The 24,905-nt window shown below is 41.3% G+C and overlaps 1 protein-coding gene across 2 annotated transcripts in view; it reads left to right on the top strand.

Annotated features, from left to right (window-relative positions):
- The window catches only part of SNX25 (sorting nexin 25), a 179,590-nt gene extending 155,030 nt beyond the window's left edge, over positions 1-24,560 (top strand). For both annotated transcript variants that reach the window (XM_075610238.1, XM_075610237.1), the window contains 10 exons: positions 247-411; positions 3,429-3,560; positions 5,468-5,608; positions 7,725-7,838; positions 9,839-10,003; positions 14,660-14,777; positions 15,081-15,147; positions 21,057-21,238; positions 22,522-22,622; positions 23,424-24,560. In XM_075610238.1, the coding sequence (XP_075466353.1) occupies positions 247-411; positions 3,429-3,560; positions 5,468-5,608; positions 7,725-7,838; positions 9,839-10,003; positions 14,660-14,777; positions 15,081-15,147; positions 21,057-21,238; positions 22,522-22,622; positions 23,424-23,519 (1,281 nt within the window). In that variant the 3' untranslated portion in view covers positions 23,520-24,560. The remainder of the gene's footprint in view (positions 1-246; positions 412-3,428; positions 3,561-5,467; positions 5,609-7,724; positions 7,839-9,838; positions 10,004-14,659; positions 14,778-15,080; positions 15,148-21,056; positions 21,239-22,521; positions 22,623-23,423) is intronic.
- Positions 24,561-24,905: the final 345 nt, after the last annotated feature.

Here is a 24,905-nt window from a genome sequence, read left to right as displayed (position 1 = left end):
GTCGCCACCGGCATTTCTCACCACGGGGCATTCGTATAATAACACGTATGGAACCTGTCGTCATGACAATCTAGCGGCTAATACGAAATGTTGGTTAGTAAGCAACGTAAGCCAAGAAGAAAGATGAACGTTTCAAGGAAAAAAAGGTCTCCAACGTTCTATAACGGCATATTAACATATGTGGGGGGGGGAGTTTAAGAAGCCCTGGTGTCGATGTTAAGTTATTGATTTTGTATCTTCTTGCAGATGCAGGCGTGTGACGGCGGGGTGGAGATCCTGGATGTGTGCAGCAGTGGAATAAGTGAGCAGGCCAGTTATGCAGTAAATAAACTGCGGCAGCTCACCGAGAAGCTGGACTATAAAAGACAAGCTCTCACCTCCATTATCAACGCACCGAAACCTGACAAAAAGGTACGCTCATTTTCCCTGTGACGGCTGAGCGTTATCCGGTGGAACGGTAATGGATTTCAAAGGTGCAATTCGGGCAGATCCCAACTGAAACGCGGACTGATCTGTTTTATAAGAAGGCAGATTGACGCCTTTTAAATAAAGTATGTATTTGAAAGGGATTTTTGAACATCTAAAGCAGGTAAGCATCAACTGCATAGTTTTAACCCAGGGGTTCTCAATTCCAGTCCCTAAGACTACCCAACAGGTCAGGTTTTCAGGATATCCCTGCTTCAGCATAGGTGGCTCAGTTGAAGACACAGCCACCTGTGCTGAAGCAGGGATATCCTGAAAACCTGACCTGTTGAGAGGTCTTAAGGACTGGAGTTGAGAACCTCTGGTTTTAACCTATCGCTGTCACGAGTGACGTTTTGTCCTCTGTAGGGACCGCACCTTGGATTTGTATTTCAGTACCGGTGAAATGCAAAGGGATAAACATGACTTGGTGTCATGGAGACTGCAACAGTAAAACATGCATTTAACTACAACATTAATCCCCTTTGATACAATATAAACGGTGTAATCCCTTCAATACTGGTTTCTTTTGTAATAAATACATGTGCTGACAGAACCAAGCTACAGGCCGCAAAAGTTACCATAGTAGCCTCAGAAGCTAGAGATTAAAGAAAATACATTTTTTTAACACACACACAAAAAGAACAGGTCAGGCTTAAGGAACAGACAGACATAAAATGTATCTGGGGAATCCCCAAGTTCCCAAGCAACCAGCCAGCCGTCCGCCAGCCAAGCTAGTAAACTGGAAATGGAGTCAGGGCTCTCTCCAGGAGCCAATAGGAAACAGCGTCTCGCTATCGGTTGCTCCATGGCTATATTTGTAGCACTGATGGCAATAGTAGTAGTTTTATTGTGTGTCAAAACATCCACACAAAAAGTACTGCGATCTCTTGATCCAAGTTGTCCCCGGACAAAGGGGGACCATGGACCAGCTTCTGTGGACCCTACGGCTTGGGTTAGTTTAAAAAAAAAAACATAATAAATAATAAAAACAGTTAATGATGAACCCAAAAATGGGGAATTGCTGCTTTAAAGAACATTTGGTTTTAAATAATTTATCATGGCCTTTTGGTCTTCGGGTTTGGCTTGGCCAAAGCTCCCTTCGATATTTTGTTCCATCCCAGATCTTGGGTGACTTCCCAGGTTTGTGGAAGACGTAAAGACCTTGATTTTGATAAAGAAGACAAACTCTGGTCAAAATAAGAATTAAAATGCTTTAGCTCATATTTGCCTACCCCTAACAACATAGAAATAAGTACATGTAGAACATTGTGTACTGTTCACAATCAGAATTCTGTTGTCAGAACCAATATGATGCATTAACAATGTAAATACAGCAAAAATAGAAAAGGTTTCTGGAGGGAAAATGGTTTAAAACATGGTTATGTGGCTATAGAAAAAAGTTCACACTTTTTTTTTTATTTGCAAAATATATATATATATATCATTTTAATATGATAAAATACAGCACAGAAGTTTCATTAAAATGATTAGAAAATCAGCTAAATGAATAACACTGTATTCATTTATAGCTTAATCTGCTTACGACTCCCAGATCAGAACAGCTGGTACTGTACATTTTGTCACCAGCTCGGTAGCACAGTGATACTGAGAGAACAAACACTGGAGTGGAAACTCCGGGGCCTGCGGCAAGGTCAGTTTAACCTAAAACTTTCTCTGGTATTTTTTTATCACGGTAAAAAGTTCATAAAAAAAAAAAAAATAAGAAACCCTTAAAAAATGCAGCATTATGTCTCACACAAGATAGCAAAGTCTGTTCTAGTCTCTGTCTGATGTTTAGATGATGCATATGGACATGCAATTGAGCCCACTGATCTCGTTACTTTAAGCTTCCCATCCCTTTTTGCCAGGGATTTCCCTTTTAGAGTATGAATCTGTTACATTACCCAGCTGCTTGCGTTAAGAAAGTACCAGCAGTTACTGGGCCCGCAGTGTGCAGCTTAGTGGTAGACTACAAACCAAGGTTATAGTAGATAAAAGGGACAAGACCCCCTGCTCTTGCACAGTACAAGGTAAAGGATAGAGGAGGCTGTTAGTGCCTGTAAGTCATTCTGCATGAATGGACCAGGCTGCCCCATCACTGGCAGCACAACTACATATCTGGCACAAAGGAACACATCCAAGCAGTCGCAAATGTGTTGCACTTTTATAAACCAATGAATCAAATGTCACAGTGGAGTGCTGTATGCTGATATATCTTGTATTTAATGTACAATGTGCTGTTTATTGGCTAGTTTCACATGGTTGTAATATGTTTTTTTTTTATTGCGTCTTCCTCACTGATCGGGTTTTAATGTCAGTTTGGATGAGGGGAGCTATAGAACCGCAGCTGTTTAGCAGTTTCTTCTGTGATGCATCGTTTAAAATATTCCTCCCCTGCAGTGCCGGAGTTATTTCTAAAGGACCAAGTAACGGGAATTGCAGGCTTTGCAGTCAACTATTTCCACTCTTTGCTGTTAAAGATAAATCCGTTCTGTACTATGAGAAAATACATGCAGCATTTAAGAAATGTAAAAAAAAAATCTTTTAAAGACATTTTTAATGTTTCTAATGTAGGAAGCATTTCCAAAGTGACAGCCCCCTTCCCCTTCTGATAGGCTCTGGCTCGAGACCCGCCCTCTCTCTAGCAGTGCACCAATTGTATCTAGTAACTGCCCAGTCAATCATATTCTAGGAACTACATTGCCCACAATGCTGAATGAAATAACCCCGAGCAAGCGATCGATTACAGGAGAATGGGTGGATCTGCAGCAGTGTGCAGATTGTAATGATGCACATATTGAATGGGGGGAAAAAATAATATATATCGTTTTTTTATTTTTTTTTAACAGCAGCTTGAACTGCAGCTTTAAGCTTATAAAAGTAGCCGTAAAAGCGTGTTCGTTTCCTTACACAGACACTGGGGTGCAGTCACCCAACATGCCTCCTGTCTTTCTCCCCGACAGATTGTTTCTAAACTGAAGGATGAAATCGCTCTGATGGAGAAGGAGCAAAGTGACCTTGATCTCCACATTTCGAGGACAGATTGGTGGTGCGAGAACCTTGGCCTGTGGAGGGCTCTCATAAACGCCACCGAGGTAAGCTGCGTGCACGCAAAAGGAAGCGGCGTTCGCTCGTCACTACTGTATATACATGAGGAGGAGATATTGTGCGGTAACTTTTAGGAATTAACCTTGCCGTTTCGTTTTTTAATATGTTTTCCCCTCTGCCTGAACCATGGAGTCCTACATAGCTGCACCCTATTTGTACCTGGCATTTTGGGGAGATAAGTGGATGCTAGTGGGCAAAGAATAAAGCAAACACGTGACATATTCATTGGCTTAAAGTTAATAAAAATGTTGCCTCGCAGAGAAGTTTCTCTTGAACGAGAGCTCCTCTGATGGAAAGACTGGGCCAGTCTTATTTCATGGACCCCCAGGCCAAGTAATCTAAAAATATATGGATATATATATAAATATATATATATATATATATATATATATATATATATATATATAAATGTTTGAGGTCAGTTGCTGCCCTAATAAAGGCCTTGTGTTTTGTACCACTGCTTACACAAAGTTACATTTACAACCATGCACATCTGATATGACACATGATATAGTTCATTTTTATATGTTTTTTCTTCTCATAAATATTGATCGTTTAGTTGAATGTTTTGGCCAAAACATGTTAAGCTGCAACCACGTCAAGATAGTCTTCCAGCAGGCACCAACTATACCTATTTTATACTGTCTTTTGTATTTTCTGCACTGCATAGAGAAAAGAGGAAAACAATAGGAATGTAATCAAATAATTTGTCATATTGGAAGAACATTGGGGCTCCTTTATTTACTGCTGTGTATCTGAGGTCACTTTCCCAGGTGGCACAATTAAATACATATAATACTGTGGGGCTGGATTCTGCGGGTGCTAAGATTCTGTATGTCTAATTATAACAATTTAACAAGAACTGCACATGCATGTTTCTGGTACAGTATAAAGCAATATATTTGCATAGCTGCAGGCTCCCGGCAGAATGGTCTGCATTTCAGCTGATAGTTCTTTATTGTACTCAGTGACCGCCTGCAATCCGGTTGCAATTTTCATAAAGTAAGATGTATTATCTCAATGTGCAACGAGAGGTATGAACATGACTTACCATCCTGTCTGTGGTAATGCAGCCTGTATCGGCGAAACCTCATATTTTAATATCTGGCCCCCTAATCCTGTCCTGCTCTTTAAAATGTATATATTTTAAGTGTTCGAAATCGCAACATTCTTCTTAAATTCACATCTGAACAGATCAGATTTTACCAGTTTAAAAAAAAAAAAAACCCCCATTGGAATGTAAAAGAAAATGTCTCTTAAGTGGGTAAAGAAAAGAAAATGTCTCTTAAGTGGGTAAAGAAAAGAAAATGTCTCTTAAGTGGGTAAAGAAAAGAAAATGTCTCTTAAGTGGGTAAAGAAAAGAAAATGTCTCTTAAGTGGGTAAAGAAAAGAAAATTTCTCTTAAGTGGGTAAAGAAAAGAAAATGTCTCTTAAGTGGGTAAAGAAAAGAAAATGTCTCTTAAGTGGGTAAAGAAAAGAAAATGCCAAACAATGGCACTCACTGTGGATTTAACATGCCAGGCAGTGGTGAAGAAGCCCTTTGCTGCCAGCTAGAAGAAATGAGGTTACAAATATATTTCCTATTCACCTACAGCAGGCGTGTTCAACTCCAGTCCTCAACCCCCCCTCCCCAACAGGTCAAGATTTCAGGGTGTCCCTGCTGCAGCACAGGTGGCTCAATCAGAGGCTCTATCTAAGAGCACCCCTGATCTACGCACTGCTTGCTTACACTGAAAGAAGCCTGGCTGAATTAGGAGAGGGGAGGGGGGATTCTCGCCTTGTCGTTATTTGCACACGTTTGTGTGCGACCTCGTTTGTAGCGGATGTCATCCAACTCCCGTTGTGCCGCGAATGTTGATTTTTGCCTCTCGGCTTTTCCTGTCCCTTCTCCCAGGTTGCGGAGGAGAACGGCGAGCAAATGCCCTGTTACTTTGTAACGGTTAGTTTAGTGGAGGCCGGGGACGCGGAAAGCAGGACGTGGACGGTCTTGAGAAAGTTGAGCGAATTTCAGAATCTGCACAGGAAACTCAGCGAGGTAGGAAACGGGCTTCTGATTTCCATGTGCCCGTGTGGTTTGGATGTTTTAACTTTTTACTAGTGCAAGGCTCCATCACTACGAAGTACTGAATGGGTTTAAGACAGAAAAAAAGTATCCGTATATACCTTTTTATACACACCGCTCACCGACAACCCCCCAAACAGTGTTGAGGCACTGTATCAGTAGCAATAGGACTTATAACCAGGACGTGGGATACATCCGACCCAGTCAGGTGCGCTTTGTTTTTGTGAGTAGGACTAATGGGTCAGTTTGCTAAATGTAGTGCTATTTAGCTTATTAATGTAGTTGTACATGGACTCCAAAACATTTCATGCACTGTTGGACACATGGAAACTACCTGCGACTTGTCACCGTGTAGAGCTATTTATGTATACAGTACTCTTGAATTGCTGATGAAGGCCATGATATGCACTTTTAAGTGACACTGCTGCAGGTTGAACATATCTAATTATTATACAGATGTAGCAGGCAGCGTTGCACCTGTTAATGCGTCCGTTAAGGAGAATAATGTAAGAAATTACGCTTTAAAGATACCGCACGTTACCTATGTCTTCAATAATTGTGCTATATACAGTATAACCAATGCATTAATGACCACACATTGCCTCCCGTTAACGGGTGCAGTAACGTCTGCTACATTTGTTTGCAGATTATTTTCATTTCTGTTGGGCCTTCTGTCCAGATGCAGCCATGCCCTCTCGGCGACCCCTACGGTAACCTTGAAGGACTTGTCTTTGACGTTTGCAGAGTATCACATCACCTCACCACCATAAAACATTTGGGAACCTGTAATCCCTCGCTCTGGCCCTGTTGTCATTTAAGTATAAACTGTTACACAAAGTTGTTTCCTTAATAGTTTTTTCCCCCCTGGGCCTGGCCCATTTAAGCCATGTGAAACCTAAGCTTTTATGACTGTCTCTAGGGCCAGATCACGACTTTAATTAAAAAACAAACAAACACTTCAGCACAAATGTTAACCCCTTGGTCCATAGCCTGAAAGTGGTAGAGAAGAGTGTTGCTGCACTGTGTACGACATGAAGAGCAAATGTTGTCAATAAAATGTGGTGGGGCCACAATGCTTGTTTTGGGAAATACATTAGTGTCTTCCAGTGGTATGACTGTGTGCTACATTTTTTCTTCTTCATGCTAGTGAGCAATATTACATTTGGGTGTTGGGTATTTTACAACACTTCACATGTCTCTTCACACAAACGTTTTCTACCACCTCCAGTCTGTTAGAAAAGATGGGCGGGTAGCTGTGTTGGTCCTTTCTTCCATGGAGTAACGAAGGAGGGAGAGGGACTAGGTGATATATCATTTATTGGACCTTTAGTCTGTTACAATTTGCAGACATTACATGGCATCACCAGAATCAGTAGTTTTTGGAGAAAAACTTGAAGTGTATATTTTAGTGTCTTGTCCTTTAAAGCTCTCTTTCTGAACTAGGAATACTCCAGTTTCATTGCACTAGACCAGTGTTTCTCAGCCCGTGTGTAGTGGCTTCTCGCGCTTTCTGAAGTCTGAGGGGCTGCGATCTGCCTCCTCTCGCTCACCTCAGGCTGGCACAGAGGAGAGAGAAGAATGGCGGATCGCAGCCTCCCCGATGTGAATGTGTGTGATAGAGAAAAGTGATGTGTGTTATATGAGAAGTGGGGCCAGTTTGAGGGAAAGGGGTTTTAAAAGGTGGGTGAAGGTGGAGTGTGGTGATAATAATGGTGAGTATGAAATGCGAGTGTATAAGAGAGTGAGTGTGGTGCGTGTGATGAGAAAGGTAGCCTGTGCTGTCTGATGAGCAGAGGTGCCCTGAGATTGAAAAATTCCTCCAGGAGTGCCAGTGCTGAAAGGTTGAGAGCCACTACACTTCTTTCTACAATGAGCCTGACGGTTAAGCCAGCGTACTGATTTATTCCTCTGGGCTGATTGGGGGTGGGGGCACCTTAGAAGCTATATAGATTTAAGAAGTCCATCTGGACTCTTCAGTCTGGCGAAGCCTGTAGATTTGCATTGTGAAGCCAGAGGACATGTTACAGACCGGTTGCAAGAAGAGTGAGCAGTGCAAATAACACCGCTTTCCCTCCCTTCCCCTGCCCAGTGTTTTCCTTCACTGAAGAAAGTGCAGTTGCCTTCTCTCAGTAAGCTTCCCTTCAAGTCCATAGACCAGAAATTTATGGAAAAGTCAAAGAACCAGTTAAATCACTTTTTGCAGGTAAGTCAGAACAGTCCCCTGCTCTTGCCTCAGACACCATTGTGTTTTGCATTGGTGCAGTCATTTGTATTTGTATATTTGATTTCATGCTAGTAAATATAACATGGGACCCAGGCTATAAACCACAGACCATGTAAAGAAGTGTAGCTGCACTTTACGTTGTCATGTTAACCCAATGTCTACCAGAGGGGCCTGCAACACAAGGATTTCCAGGTCCTTTTACCAGCAAATGGGCTAGAACAAACATGACATTTGTTGGGTGACATCTGTCTGTAATACTTTTATAGTACTGTACATACATTTTTAGGCAACCCCCAACCTTCTCTCACTGAGCTTAAAATCTCATTTTTAGCACTTGAGACACCGGGAGATTGTGACTTGTCCAAGGTTCCAGGGAGGAAATGCAGAGATTCAGATTGTGTTCATCCATTTAAAAGGCAGTGACATCGCCAGCAGACCAGTTCTTCTCCCAGTATACTTAGATTGTTTTGTGACATTATGCATGTTGTTTTGTAGTACACACATTGATTAAATACATTTAACACAAACACCCCCCCCCCCCTCTCTTTTTTCTGTTTCCCATAAATATTTGAAAATGAATAAGGATAAAATAAGCAGCAAGAGATAAAATGTGTGTAAATATAAAAACCAGCTGGAAGTAATGAAAGCAGTAGGGTGGGGTGAGCTATTGTGGTCCGTGTGTCAGCAAAACAGACGTTTCTCCATTCAAAATGTCTACAGTTTTTCATCCTTTAACAATCCCAAGGAGAATGGCAGATGAGAAACTTGGTCTTTTCATTGGTGAGCTGATGGTTAAAGATGCTCATTTTAGCCAAGATTAAAATAATTGTTACGTGTATAGCACTGCAGCACTTGTACACCTCCACAGCAGCCATGAGTCTCTGTGCTGGAGAGCTGACTGCCTGGTGTTAATGCTCGCGATAAAGTGTGTTGTTTAGCCACAAGGAACAGACAATGGGGTATAGACAGAACCAGCAAGACTTGACCATTCTTCTTAAACAACCTACTTCAATGAATCCTTTCCATGTTTCTTGTTTGCAATTAGCTTATTTATATCCCAGGTTAAAAAAAAATCACAACAAAGGTTGCAGAGGAGTTGCTAGGTAGGGGAGACGCTGTCAGCAATGTCAACCCACAGCTTCTCCCTCCTCTGTAGCAACCCCAACGCCTCTTCTGCACAGCTATTAAAGTACTATTGTCCTAGTGATGTCGTCAGCCAGTAAATAAGAAGTGGCTGCACTACAGGAAACAGAGGGGAAGCTTTGCCTGTTTTGTGTATCTGAGTCATGGAAACAACTAGATCAGGGGTGGCCAACTCCAGTCCTCAAGACCTACTAACAAGTCAGATTTTCAAAATATCCCTGCTTCAGCATAGTCTTTGCCTGAGCCCCCTAATTGAGCTATCTGTGCTGAAGCAGGGATATCCTGAAAACCTGACCTGTTGCTAGCTCTTGAGGACTGGAGTTGAACTAAATTAAGTAACCATGGACTACTTTTAAAACACAAAATGCCGAATTATTTAAGACAGAGAAACATTTGTAATAGTTACAGGGTTAATGAGAATCTGCATCTAAATTCTGATTCAAGAATGCATGTACCTTAAAGAGGAAAATAAATACACAATAAGAATTAATGTGGCAAACCTTTAGTTGGTTTTATTGAACGTACATATCCCTTCGATACAGCTAGGATCTTGGCATGTTTTGTTGGTGGTTTTTGTTTTTAATTGTTTAGTGAGCTTTTTCTTCACTTTTTACCCTTCTAGTGGGAAAGTAATGTATAGCAAGTTGTACCTCTTTATTGATTAACAAGCTGCCAGCTAAGCTTTCAGAACATTTGTATTTAGAAACCAGATGATGTGGTCATTCATCAAATGTAAACTAATGATTATGTGAGTATACCTTGTTGGTGGGAACTGCCTTTTATTCGGTGTGCAGGAAGCCACACAGCCCTTTTCAGCTTTTCGGCTTTCCTTGCAGAAGCTGCTCTCAGATGACCGGCTGTATCAGAGTGAAGTGCTTTATGCCTTTCTGAGTCCTTCTCCCGAACACCTCAAGGTCATTGACATACAGGGCAAAAAATCTTCCTTTTCGCTCTCGGCATTTCTGGAAAGACTTCCTGGGGACTTTTTCTCCCACCAGGAGGTAAGTGCTCATCTCATCAGGTACAAATATATTCATCATATATTTGAGAGAGAACTTGAGGATCATCAAGATTGGTAGCAGTCATTTGTACTGTCCGAACATGTCAGACAAACCTATTCCTGTTAAACCTTTCAGTGGTAATCAGATGATCGGTGAATGTCACGACTTGTAGCGTGGTTCTTACAGTACGAATGTCATTCCATTTTTGCTTGTGCGTAGCACTGATCCCTGCCACTGATCTGAATGTCAGAGAACGTCATTTTCTGTCCCTGATGGGGACGTATCAAGGCCATGTGACTGGCTACAAAAAGCATTCTGGCAGCAAAAGGGATAAGGCAGCACAATACCACAAAAGAAAGTGAATGTAAGTCTTTAAAATTTAAAGGCAGACTACATCCCATTTCATAGGTGCCCATAGTATGTTGAATTAAATTATTTGTACTTTTAAGGAGCTATTGAAATGTCCATCTAAACATTTTTTTTATTGTGCAATCCTTAAAGCAGCACTACTACTTTCCAACTTTGTCTTCTATTTGTATTATTTGTAAATGTAAAGCATGTGACAATGTATAATTCTACATTCATTCCACGCTCGATGAAGCCGTTCAGGTGAAACGTACGTAGGGTGTCCCTGGCGTTATCCACACGTGACGTCAGCTTCGGAGTGGGTGCACACTTACGGGCTTCCTACAGCCCTGTACATTTTAAATGTATCCGAATTTACGGACAACACCATCTACTTGTTGCTATATCTGGTGGGATGGTGCGGATTTTAGTTGGCAAGTGATTGTGGTTATAAGAGAGGCAGGATTGTACATATCGAATAGGGTCATTAAGATGAAAGGCAAAATAAACACCTCCTTCTGCAGGGATATCATAGCTGCAGGGGGTGTTTCTCACTGCACAAACTAAGTGCATTCTGGGCACTCTGGTACTGGACTCTTAGGCCTCGGTCCCGCTGCGCTCGTTGGCGCGGGCGGCTATGTCGCGAGTTCCCCACCAGCAGGGGAATCCTCGCGAGCCGGTCCCGGTCCCCCCTGGCGGCACAGAGCACTACACGCTGTGGCGCGTCAGCCGCTGGAGACACAAGAGAATGGTGTTTCCTAGCGTTGATGCGTCACGTGGTGTGGCTGTGAGCCAATGGGGAGGGGAGGCTTCGGGAGGAGGAGAGGCTTCGGGGAGCGGGGAGGAGTGTGGAGTGAAAGCAGGTGAGTGCCTGTCTGTGTGTGTGTGTGTGTGTATGTATGAGTGCCTGCCTGCGTGTGTGTGTATGTGTGTATGTATGAGTGCCTGCGTGTGTGTGTGTTTAAACTTTACCTTCAGCAGCTCCAGCTCCAGCCCGAGTCCGTGGAGGGAGGGGGGGGGGGGGGGGGGGGGAGAGTAGCGGGTCCCTCCTGCAGCCCGTGGAGGGGGGGGGGGGGAAGAGTAGCGGGTCCCTCCTGCAGCCCGTGGAGGGAGGGGGGGGAGAGTAGCGGGTTCCTCCGCTCAAGCCACGCCCCCCCTCCCTGTCAAACCTCCCACTCCCGCCCACCTCCCGCTCCCTACAGACCGCATATCGCGGTCTGTGTATGTCAGCGCACCGCCTGTCTGCAGTGCGGGAGCGCTGACTCTGGGAGCGGGGCCTTAGCCTTAGGTTTGAAGATCCAGATATATCTCTTTCTTCTAAAGATGTTACTGGTTGCTCCTTGGTTGTTCTCAGTATTGGTACTGATTTACATAACTAACCAGGTGTGGGGGAAACTATATAAATCTGTGCCCACACCATGAGAAGTGTGAATACTACACACCATATTTAACTCAATTAAGTATCAATCTGCACTTACCTCTTGTGTTCAATTATTCTCAAGAGTTTGATAAAGTGACAATGTGCCTGTACTCCTCTTATTTAATTCTACAGACTTACACAGTATCTCCACCGCTCTCATTGTATATACCAGTACATGATAGAAAAAATAGGCTAAAGCGCTCCAATGCCAGGAAATAAAGAATATTGTCAGCCAAAACCACTTCATCCAAGGTATAAGGAATGAGTAATAGTATTAATGGTAGTACATAATAACCACTTGTATGGGTACTATCCTCCTGAAGACAGGTGGTAGATGGTACAAGCCCACCCACAATCAGTCTCATTGGCAGGTTCCCCTGAATAATAAGCAATACTCACAAATCCTAGGAGTGGTAGGCAGACTGTGCAGCTTCCAATAGTGTAGTCCTTGAAAAAGAACGCTGTGACGTTCGAAACGCGTTGGATGGGTCTTTTGTCACATTAAAGTGCCCTTTTATTCTATTTTTGATTCTGGGTCCTTCCTGCTCCGTTTTTGCTCTATATACCAGTACATAGCTAATTATTTCTGTATATATGTTCATTAGTTATATTTTTTGTTGGGGGGTTTTCTTGGAGTGCAGCACCAGGGAATCTTAAAAATCCTGATTGTGTGCCTAACATAATGGCTGCTTCGGTCAGTGTTAGGCTACGCTTATAGCGACGGCAACGTCAGACTACAGTCGCTGGAAAAATAAAATTGAGATGACTTCTAGCGATCGTGACCAAGCCGTCGCTCTGTCGCGTCGCACTTACTATAAGCGCACGCGACGGCGGCAATGAATTTGTTTTGAAGTGACGTCGCCGGCACTATAAGCGCAGCCTAACTTGGCAGCTACAATGTATCCTTATATTATTGCGGTAACATTATCTATTGTTACAGGTCACTGCTCAAACGGCTGGGAACATTTGCAACAAATGATCACAAACAGGAAAGTGTTGCAAATATCTTGCACTGCTGGGGAGGTGGATTAAAACCTCTGCTATAGAAATCAAACAATGCTTTAAAAGGCATTAAAAATGGCATTAAGAGTTGAATAAAAACAAAAAAAGCGGTCACTATTATCTAATACTACAGAACTGATTTATTTAAAAACAAAAATCCCCAACCATACAAGATTTCACGTTTTGCTGGTTTAAGGTCTCATACGTATGAGTCAGAAGTGGAGAAAATCATGTCACACACGTTGAAGCCACTAAACACTCAGATTTGGCATAGATAGACTGTTAATCCTTACCTTTATAGTACTACTTGGGAAACAAGAGGAAAGGCATGCTAATTATAGCTTATGTTGACCTGAAACTGACTCAAGATGAAAATACAGTCAAAATGATCCTTAGGCCGCACTCATGGTGACGTGCGCGCGCACATTCGGGATGACTCTGGTAGTCTATGAAAGCTGGCATTGTACATGCTGCCCCTGGTGGTGCTGTAGCGCGTTGACGCGGCTGCAGTTTGGGGATACAACGACAATTTGTGATTTGAGGCTGCACGTGACGTCAGCGTCACGTCAGCTGGTTCAGCCAATGAGGGCGAACCAGCTTTGTGACGCGTTTGCAACGCCCCCGTCACAACCCCGATTGCCTCTCCAATCTCCCGCAGCCTAGCGCACATCGCTGGGGCTGCGGGAGTGCGCGCGGTGGCTCTCGCGACGCCATGAGCGTCGCCTTAGAATTATGGTCAGAGATGCCATTCCATAACGACCATTCTACAGTCATGTAGAAGACTCAACTACTGTTCTGGGTCACACACCTGCAAAAGAGCAGGGCAGAGCAGATGCAAGCACATCTATTTGAATTAAACTGTCGTTTACTTTTTACCCATGTTTAATATATACATTTTCCCTCCAATCTTTTGAAGGTGAAAGTCCTTAAATCGTGGCGGTGACTGTCAGAACTTTTTGCATATTCTAACTGTGAACACATTTAAAGCTGCAGTCCGAGCTGCTTTTTTTGTTTCCCCCCATTAATATGTGCATCAATCCAATCCACACAATGAGTAATTAGCTAAGTTGCCAATCGATCCGTTCTCTTGTGATCGATAGGCGAAGATTTGGCTCAGAGTTCATTAAATGGCTGCAGAGGAGTATGAAATGTCATTCCAAGTTGGTTTTATATATATATATATATATATATATATATATATACATACATACATACATACATACATACATACATACATACATACATGCGCATATATATATATATATATATATATATATATATATATATATATACATATATACATATACACATATATACTACAAGTATTTTCTCATAGCACAGAACTAATTTATTAAAAAAAAAAAAAACCTTGGATATTGCTTGGTCTGCAGCTTTAAGTATAAAACATGAGATTATTTTAAAATGCGATGTATTTATTAGAGTGACTTTACCATACATTTGAAATAATGTAGATAGCTTGGAAGAAAGGAGATAGGTGTACCTTGTTCTGTCAAAAAATTTACTTAGAAATATATTTTCTGAATTTTTTTTCCCCTTTTAAGGTATAAATTATGAATAATTTACTCCCTACCACATTTTGGTTCTGTGTGCGCCTACATGTTTAAGCTCTTAAATCAAGAGTGGTGAATGATAGTTTTAATTCAGGGGTTGCTCGTGTGACTGTAATTGGTTTATTTTGTATTGGAGTGGCAGCATGACCTGTTTTTACAAAGCCCTCTTGACTGCATCAACTACAGGCGGCGCTGTGATATCTATGGAAAATCTATTTTTTTTTTCTGAGTCCGATATTGTGTCCAAGAGACTAATAAACGCCCATGCCTCAGAGACTCTTATAATAACCAACATTCATTTTCTATTGCAACCCCCAGGATGAAACCGAAGAAGACAGTGACTTATCGGACTATGGGGATGATGTTGATGGGAAAAAAGATGCCTTGGCTGAGCCATGCTTCATGCTGATAGTGGAGATATTTGAGATGCGTGGAAGTACGTGGTTATAGTTTATTATGTTTGTTAGTACAACCATGATCACTAATAGGAGGGGTGACAAAGAGAACGTTTTATGATATTAGAAGGGGCTTTGGAATATTACATGGTTGTTACTCTTTTTTTTTAACTGCAACCAAGATGTCCAGTGGAGCCGATTTATATTGGGTTATAAAATTTGCCAGCACAGACAGTCTCCGTGTCTACGAATAACAGGACAAATGTATTCTGCCTACTGTATAACAAGGTCGGGGGGGGGAAAGTGACAACCTTACAGAATGTGTTTTTCTCCTTCTGTTGTAGTGTTTAAATGGGTCCGAAAGACATTGATTGCACTGGTACAAATTACGTTTGGAAGGACCATCAACAAGTAAGTTACTTCCATGGCAAACACTTTCTTTTTCTCATAAATGAGTCTGTGACCTTTTGGTAAGTGAGAGCAATGTTGCCCGACATGTTACTCCTTGGAGACGGCACACCACAAATAGAACCGTGCTTTCTATTTCAAGGATCTCTGTGCGGTGACATTTACAGTCTTAAGTATTTTGTTTTTGAACAGTTTGACATAGGTGGGACTGTTAATCGCATTTTCACCTAATAAGAAATAATTCTGCAACTCACTCACATTGAAAATTGTATACCTTTGGAAGAAACCCTAGATTATTACAATATTCATTTCAAAATAGTCCCTAAATCAGAGGCGTTTAGATCTTCTTATAGAGTGTTAAAGTATAGCTGTTCTTTAATCCTTAAAAGTTCAGGTATTATTATTTGTTCTTTGTGTGACATGGCTTTTCAAGGTTTTATCCCCCCCCAAAAAAATTAAAGGGTGTTCTTTTCTTCTCTGTGCAGCAAATAAAAATACCACTTGTGAGCACATTCATGTTTCAGACAGATCTGCAACCCTGCCTTTCCCCATTATCTATTTGCATAAAATACTGCCACTGCAGCCAGGGATTCTGGGTAATGACATATAAATGAACACACCGTGTGTCACCTTTTGCTTCATGTCCATTTTTAACAATGATCCGTATGAGGCTATGCATGCCGTATTTCTGCTCAGAAATAGAGCAATTTAGTGATTTAATAAGCAATTCATTTCACTCACATTTGTAAGATGGATCAATCAACTCTCCTGGAAGATCCTTCTCTTTCTGTGTCCTTAATCTCCCAGCCTGCTATTCTCCTTTTTGGCAGAGGGCACAGAAACATTTTATAAACCAAAATTACAAACCTTTCCAAGTTTTACTTCAGTTTACATTTTCTTGACCAGATGTTAACTTTTTCAAACCCCCTTTTATCTTTTTCCCATAACCGGCTTCAAGCAACAATCCCCTCTACTTGGCATAAAAAAACAAGCATTTCAATGTCTTTTTACCATTGAGTTGTCCTTTTGGCGCTGTATTTAGCAATGCCACTCTCTTTAAATTCTGTCGTTGCATCCCGGAGATTAAGCTTAACATTGACCCTTCCGTCCACACACATTAAAAATAGAGGTTGCCATGGTACCAGCTGATACTGGATAGTGATTTGAGTGCCTCTATAACCTCTGATCTATCCAATAAGGATACGAGGGCAGCATATGGAAGCGTTACCAGATGGTTGATTAAATAATACAGCAGGTGGAAACTCGGCCAAAACTAAAGTTCTTGATTAAAATGTAAAGCAAAAAATTAATTACAACCACAGTTTGTCATTACTCCATTTCTGTTTTGTGGGGATTGCTGGTTTAAAGCCACAATCCTGTTTTCCACTTTTTATTTTGAGAGTTGGCGTGGGAAGCAGGGTGTCCTTGGAGCTGAACCGCGTTAATTTCAGCTCCAAGGGCCTTCTGCTTCCTGAGATACCTCCGTAGGGGGCACCGGCAGCAGTTCCGGCTGGGCCAATAGGAAGCTGTGATGTCATCCCTTGCGGCTTTCTATTGACCCGTTTCCTATTGGCTACGGGCACCCCCTACGGAGGGGGTGGCCGGGGGTGTCCCCGGAGCTGAAATGTACGTGGTTAAGCTCCAAAGAACCCCTACTTCTCACCTAGGGGGGCAAAACATTTTTTTAATGCACTCTGAGATGCAAACTCTTTCCTGAGGCTGGTGTAGGGATGGCAAACCAATTGAATCATCCAGATCAGTGACTGAATTCAAGCCAATATAGAGAGGGGAAAATATGATTTGGACAGACCAATAAGAAAGAGGAACAAAAACCATCCCCATCGCTCACATACAAAAGGGTTCATCAGAGGTACAAAGTACACAAAGGTATTTTCCATTTGCCGAATTTGTATTCAGATACAGGAATGGGATATAACATCTCGCTATAGATATCTCAGACTTGGAATGTGACGTGCACTTAGTTCAGATTCAGCGGAAAAGACCTGGCCATTTCAAATCGTATTTTTGAGTCGGGAGCCCAGATTGCTGCCTTAGAGGCAATCCAAGCATTTTAAACTAAATTTAAAAATACTTATTTTTTTGTTTTAATATACGCAGCATTTCATTACCTTTATTGAAAACGAATCACCGAAGCAGCCCATCGATTCTCCCATGATCGATCAGCAAGATGCTGCTTCCCAGGGTTCACTAAATGGCTGCCTTTCCGTTTCAATCAATCCTTCAGTCAGAGTAACTCAGCAGCTACAATGTATTCTTATATTACCAAGGTAACATTATCTATTGTTACAGTTTGCAGCTCAAACTGCTGTGAATATTGGCAACAAATGATCACAAACCGGAAAGTGTTACACAGATCTTGCACTGCTGGGGAGGTGGCTAAAACCTGCTATAGACATCAAAGGATGCTCCGTATATTAAATCTCGTTAAAAATGGCATTGAGTTTAATTTTTAAATTAAAAAAAGGTAGTAAGTATTATATAATACTACAGAACTGATTTATTTAACAAAACACGTGTAGGATATTGCTTGAATTGATCCTTTAAAATACCTTAATTTGAATACAGCTTTTAAAAGGCATATAACACAGTGTAAATGTGAATACTTAGGAGATGCTGAAGTATTGCTCATGTACAAATATACAGTTGCTAAGAATATTTTGAGCATCTGATGTATATGATGGGAAATACATTTTTATTTATACTGTGGTTTGCACAAGCATTCACCCCTACCAATAATGTCGCATTTTGTTGAACTACAAATAATCTATGCACAGTTTTTCAAACTAACTTTTTTTTTTATTAATCAAAGCTAGAAAGCTGTAGTGGTTAAATTGAACACTGTGTTATATGAGGAGGAGGAAGAGGTTAAAGCAACAGTCCAAGATACTATTTCCCCCCCTTTAATATGTGCAGCAATACAATCCACACACTAAGTAATTAGCCAAGTTGTCGATCGATCGGTTCTCCTGTGATCGATCGGTTCTCCTGTGATCGATCGGTTCTCCTGTGATCGATCGGCGAAGATTCGGCTTGAGGGTTCATAAAATGGGTGTCGGTGCAGCAGAAGAGGACGAAAGAAGCAAAGTTCTGTGGGGAAGATCATGTGACCAGGCCATGACTAGATACAATTGGTTCATTTCCAGAGAGAGGGCAAGGCTCAAAAAGGGGCCCGCCAGAGCCTGTTTCAGAAGAGGAAGGAAATGTGACTTTGTAAATGGTTGCTATAGAAACAAAAAATGCTTGTTACATTATAATATATTAAAAATATATATATTTTTTTTTAAACTGCTACAAGTATTTTCTCATTGTACAGAATGGATTAAAAAAAAACACATGTAGGATATTGCTTGGTCTGCAGCTTTAAATGTCAGAAAAGGAAATGTACAAAATGAAATTCACTGGTTGCATTCAGCCCCTTAAATCAGTACTTGGTTGGAAGCACCTTTTGCAGCAATTACTGCTACAAGTCTTTTTGGATAGGTCTCTACTAGCTTTGCACAGTAGGGCGGTGACATTTGTGCCCATTCTTCACGGAAAAATTGATCCAGTCCTGATGAGTTTGAACATTGCAGTCCATCGACGATCAACAATCAAGTCTCACCATAAATGTTCGATTGGATTCAAGTCAGGACTTTGACTGGGCCACTCAGGAACATTAATTCTCTTCTTGTTCTACCACTCCAGTGTGGCTTTGTCTTTGTGCTTTGGGTCATTGTCCTGCTGAAATGTGAATATCTTCCCCAGTTTCTGTCTTGCTGACTCAAACAGGTTTGCCTCAAGGATTCACCTGTACTTAGCAGTATCCATTCTCCCCTCTATCCTGACAAGCTTCCAAAATCCTTGCTGAAGAGCAAAATCCCCATAACATGATGTTGCTACCACTATGCTTGACAGTTGGGATGGTGTTAACTGGGTGATGTGCAATGTTGAGCTTGCACCAGACATAGCACTTGGAATTTAGACCAAAAAGTGTAATAGAGTTTGTGAAAAAGCATATATATATATAATTGTCACTCACCTGTGAGCACGTGACCTGCATACGGGACAAGGGTTTAAAACACAGCTCGCAAACCTTTGCAAAGAGCCCTTAAATGAACGATATGTCCCCTCAATCCGTTCCCATATACCATTTGTCACCAACAGTATACAAGTGAGAATGTGACTTAGATATGAAACATATATAATTACACACGAACATACACGAAACATATATAATTACACACGAAAAACAACAATAGCGGCACTCCAGTGGTCTTAAAAAATAGAAAATATATTGTAATAAGATCTTGTTTTAATACATTTTCTACTTTTGAAGACCACTGGAGTGACGCTTTGTCTTCGCTTTTCATATTACTGGTGGTTCTGTGAGTACGCAGGACTTTTGCTGAGCACCTGTGGCATCTACATCTTGAACTGTGAGTGCACCTTCACTTGGACTATATCCATCTCTCTCTCATATAATCTCCTTGTATCTTTATTTGATAGTTGAAAGGTTATAGAAGCACTCAAATCACTATACACTACTATGTTTGTTTTCCCACAAACATGAGCTTTAGGCTTTAGGTGTAGCTAGTTTTATTCTTCTGGAAGTTACCATCCTTAACAGAAGAGCAAAAGCTGAACCATTACGGATATTGCTCTGTAAGATGTTACACTCTTAAAGAAGCATTTTTGTGGGTAAATGATCTTTAATATATTGTATACAATTGCTGTAGGTACAGGCCAGAAGTACTCACTTTCTTACATCACTGCTAATTAGTGTGTGTGTGTGTGTGTGTGTGTGTGTGTGTGTGTGTGTGTGTGTGTGTGTGTGTGTGTGTGTGTGTGTGTGTGTGTGTGTGTGTGTGTGTGTGTGTGTGTCCCCGCCCATTTTTAGCTTCATTCATTGTTACATCGCCGGAAACAGAGATCAGTGTATCTCGAAAGCTCGCAAAAATCAAAGCATTTTGTTAGCCACAGAACGGTATCGTCTAATAATTTTTTATTATATATATATATTTCATTACAATTTAACTTTTAATTCAAATAGTTTAAAAGAAACAAAGCAAAAGCAACATATTAAAATCTGCACTTTAAGAGCAAAGCTGATTAAGGCAAAATGTTGACATTTCCCTGGAAAAAGCCACTATAAAGAAAATCGGAAGAATGCAACTGATAATTTATTCTGAACTTTCGTTTTGATCCACCATACTGCATTTTAAATGACATAGTTACATAGTTACATAGTAGATGAGGTTGAAAAAAGACATACGTCCATCAAGTTCAACCGATGCTAAATTTAGACGGCAGATACTTTATCCTATATTTGTACAGCAGGGCCCCGCTTTTCCGCGATCCGACGATACGAGCTGAGAAGGGGGCCGCCATGTCCGCGCATGCGCAGAACGGACCTGCCCGGGGTCGCGCATGCGCAGAATGAAGGTGTTTCCTTCTGTCGTGCATGCACAGAACGGTGCATTGCCAGTCTGCGCATGCGCACCTAACGAAAATCGTCGGTTCCACTTTCCGGCGATTTTCGCTTTACGACGGGTCCTCAGAATGGAAACCGCCATATTAGTGCGGCCCTCCTGTACTTACAGTATATTGATCCAGAGAAGGCAAACAAAAAAACCCAGTGAAACATCATCCAATGATATCTCAGAAGTGGAAAAATAAATTCCTTCCCGACTACAAATATTGGATTGGATTTCATCCTGGATCAACATCCTTACCATGTGTACTTATTTGGTGTATCCTTATATACCTTTCCTTTCTATAAAAAAAAAAAATGTCCAACCCTTTTTTTTTTTTTTTTTGAAGATGTCTATTGTATCTGCTATCACAGTCTCCTTGGGTAATGAATTCCACATTGTAGCTGCCCTTACTTTAAAGAATCCTTGTATTTCTCTTAGACAAATTCGTGATACGGTCAATTGGATCTTCAGTGAACAGATGCTGGTTTACTACATCAATGTTTTTCGGGACGCTTTCTGGCCAAATGGAAAATTAGCAGCCCCAAAAACATCAAGAACAGAGCTGCAATGTCAAGAAACCAAACAGAAAGCACAACAAAAACTACTTGAAAACATTCCAGGTGAGCCAAGTCCCACAATGGTTTTGTATGTTATATTTATAATGCAACAATTCTTTTTGTTGTTTTGCACGGGAAAGTATTACTCCATTGTGCTGTAATCCCCTTCAGAACTTGAGCCTTTCAAATTTTGTGGGGAACTTTATAAAGAAGTGAGGGAATTAAATCCTTAAAAGAACAGTTTAAAGAAGCAAGCCATTAAAATGACAAATCTTATATTTACCACCCAATCTCGGACTGGGACATCTAGGATCAACATACCTCCCCTCCCACATCTAGCCCAACCTGCTTTTTGGGTCTGCTGACCAAGCCCTTCCTTCACCAGGCCCATGATAACCCAGGGCTGTGGCCTCATCATGTAATTCCCCATTTTCTCAGCAGGCCAGTTTGACCATGGTCCTACCGAAAGTACTTCTAAGGTGGAGTTTGCATAGAAAACAGCAGGAGGTGCCGTGTGAATACTCAGGCTTTGGGCCTCACAAAAAATTGCTAAGAAAACAAATAAAATGAAGGCTGGGGATCTGCTTTAAAGAGCATCACACTAAATACAATGACAGTTGTGCCTGTTGCGTTTTTAGGACCCGAAGCCTAAGGCTCGGGCCATAGAGGGGTGAGGAGTTTCGGGCCGTGCTGGCGCTGAGGCTCGCCTGCTGAAATCCGTGAGATTTCATGCCCATGCAGGCGAGCCAGCGGCGCGATCGGAGGCGGGGGGAGACTGAGGGAGGCGGGGCAGTGACGTCGCTGGGCCAATCGCCTGCGACGCACTGACGTCACGGCGCCGTGACGTTGACACAGCTCCGCGCTGATTGGGTGTTTTAGCCGACAGCGCGCTGAAAAACAGCTTGGCGCTCGGCTGAAAACTCCAGCGCCTCAGCACGTCTGCGGACGCTCGCGTGAGCCCCCTCAGCCTCATTGAGGATGCAGGGGCTCAGCGCGTAGCGTCCGCGCGGCTCAGCACGGCCTGTCCTTCTATGGCCTTACTCTGAATAGCACAAATATACACTATACCTTGTTTCCTGCTTTTGTTGGCTTGTATCTGAGGACAGAATGGTGCAGTGCATCATGATGAAGCACAGCAACTGTTTTTTAACTTCCAATTACAAACACTAAATGTCAGCTAAGATGTGTTTCACTACCTACTTACATGGTAAAGTACAAACAAATTGCTTGAAATGCTACTGCTCCTTCATGATAAATGCTCTTGAAACTGCAAACGCGTTGCTGCCAATCAAGTTCATAGAAGAATATTCAGAATGTTTTAATTGTCATTTTCTTGCTCATTTCAGATGCACTTCAGAACCTAGTTGGACAGCAAAATGCCCGTCATGGTATAATTAAAATATTTAATGCACTCCAGGAAAACAGGGCCAATAAACATCTACTTTATGTAAGTAAGCAATAGTTTCCTATTTGCATCAGCTAAATTCTGGGTGTGCCCTAGTAACATTTACTGGACGTCACAAAGATTAGAGTACTAGTGGCTCATATGACATTCAGTGTACCTTCAGTGATCCCCAGCCCTTAGAGTTGTGGACACGATTGGAATAAAAGGGGAGTTATTCCTCTTCGGTCCCTTAATTACGGAGGCAGGTTGTAGCCATGTGATTGCTGCACACGCCATCAAATATTTGCAGGGCTGGAATATCTGTGGCACTGGTGTTCTGGACTTTCCGGCACACAAAGAGTAAACCATGTAGCAGCATAAACTTCTTAAGTAACGGAGACGTACAAAGTAATTGTAGGATCATGACAATAATTACAACACTAGCCATTCCTTTTTCTTTCTAACCCCCTTCATACATAAGTAGTGATTGTTCTGCTCGCTCTAACCACACCGTCTTAGCTATGTGCTAGAGACCTAATCGAATTGCATGTACCCCTGCTGCCTCGGGAAGTCCCAATATAAAATTCACAGTATGAGCTTATCAGAGCAGGGATTCCTTTCTCCCAATATTTTTTTAGTTGGTATTTTTGTTCGTACAGTATATTGTAATCCCTGTATTCTAATGTCTATATATAAATGCTGGTTTATAGTACAATATCCTAAGGCAGGACTCGCGTGGCAAATGTATTTATCTAGGCAACTTTATACCTGTCTGCCAGAGAAGGGTTTATGGAATGTGCATCATTGCATACTGTTTTACATTCATATCTGTGAATGTCACTTTTGCTTTGTTCTTATACGCAGGTGCTGATGGAACTCCTGCTAATAGAACTCTGCCCTGAACTAAGAACTCATTTAGAACAACTTAAAGTTGCTCCAGTGTCCGATAGCACAAAGTGAACTACTACTTGGAATGTCTGTGTGACAATAGACATGCAAATTATTTTCCTCTTTTCCATAGAGGGCCGACTGAGGACTACTTGTCGTCTTTTCCTTTATTTTAGCTGACATGTACAGGTTGGAAAGGACGTAGTTGCTGTAGTAAGTGTAGAAATAAAGAAATAATGCTGCATTGTTACCAGTTTTATTTTTAAATGTTCAGATACCGTTCTCTCAAGTATAAGCTCAAATGTTATTGTACTGTAAGATGTAGGAGCAGGGGAAATCTTTTAAGCCCTTCAGTGCGGACCGGGTCTGTAACAAATAAAGTGCAATGTTTTACAGACCAATCCGGCACTGAATGTATAAACATGGAAAGATTCTGGTGTTTTGTTTGATGGTGATAAACAATTGAATGTTGTACAGATTATTTCCTCATTGAGGATCTCGAACATTCCTTTATTCTTTCCAGTGTTTTGAAGAATGTTGTTGTGCAATACTTTCTGTAATGTTATTGTGAATATTTTATTCTTGATCGCTTTTATTTTTACCAAAGATTACCCATAATTTAAACTATTTGTAAGCAATAAATAACAAAAATTGACTCTTATGCTTAGGGTGTGTTGATGATTAAGATATTGGCCTTTAATTCTTGAACTATTGACATTGCATAGAAAAAGTAATGCAATATAGGCCCTATAGCATAGAGTTTGAGGCAAGGGGTTGTTGGTTATCTTTAACAAGTTATAAATTAATTGCTCAACTAAGCCACATGGGCATTCAAGCCAACAACTTTTCATATAAAAATAACATGGGCCTTATCCTGAATCTAGCAATTAAAAACAAATATTTACCTGTTTTCTATTTTTTATTATTAATTTATTTTTTTCATTCAATGTGAAACCGGTGTAATGTGAAAATACTGTGATTCCCCCCTGTATGTTGGAAGAGCCTGCTGGCCAATGCATTATAGGCTCCTTAGGTAAAGTAAGAGGTTATTTGAAGGTAAGACTTTTGCAACCACTGGATGTTTAACTTTTTATTAAAATGTTTTTTATGGTATTTTGCTGGTGGCTTTTTGGTTAAGGACTTACTTGTGCGTTTCCTGTAAAACACATTTCCAGCTGAAATGAAGCCTTCGTTCCGGATTCAACAGTAAAGGGCACTTTTCTCTGGAATTCCACTCTTGTATATTTTCTGAGATGGATATGGATAGATATCGGAGACAATCAATCTTAATTAACCAACAGCACAAGGGCATCCCAGCCACTCCAGATTTTAGGAAAAACTGTTGAGTGAGCAACGGCATGTAAATGTAAAAGTGGCTACCCACAAACTATGGGTTGGTTGCAATTCCTCTTAAGGTTATCAATCACTGCCATATAAACCATTCCCATATTTGTTTAC

Source organism: Ascaphus truei, chromosome 1 (genome assembly GCF_040206685.1).
Source record: "Ascaphus truei isolate aAscTru1 chromosome 1, aAscTru1.hap1, whole genome shotgun sequence".
Taxonomy (NCBI): domain Eukaryota; kingdom Metazoa; phylum Chordata; class Amphibia; order Anura; family Ascaphidae; genus Ascaphus; species Ascaphus truei.
The sequence above is the reverse complement of the archived record's forward strand: the minus strand, read 5'-3'. Positions and strand labels throughout refer to the sequence as shown.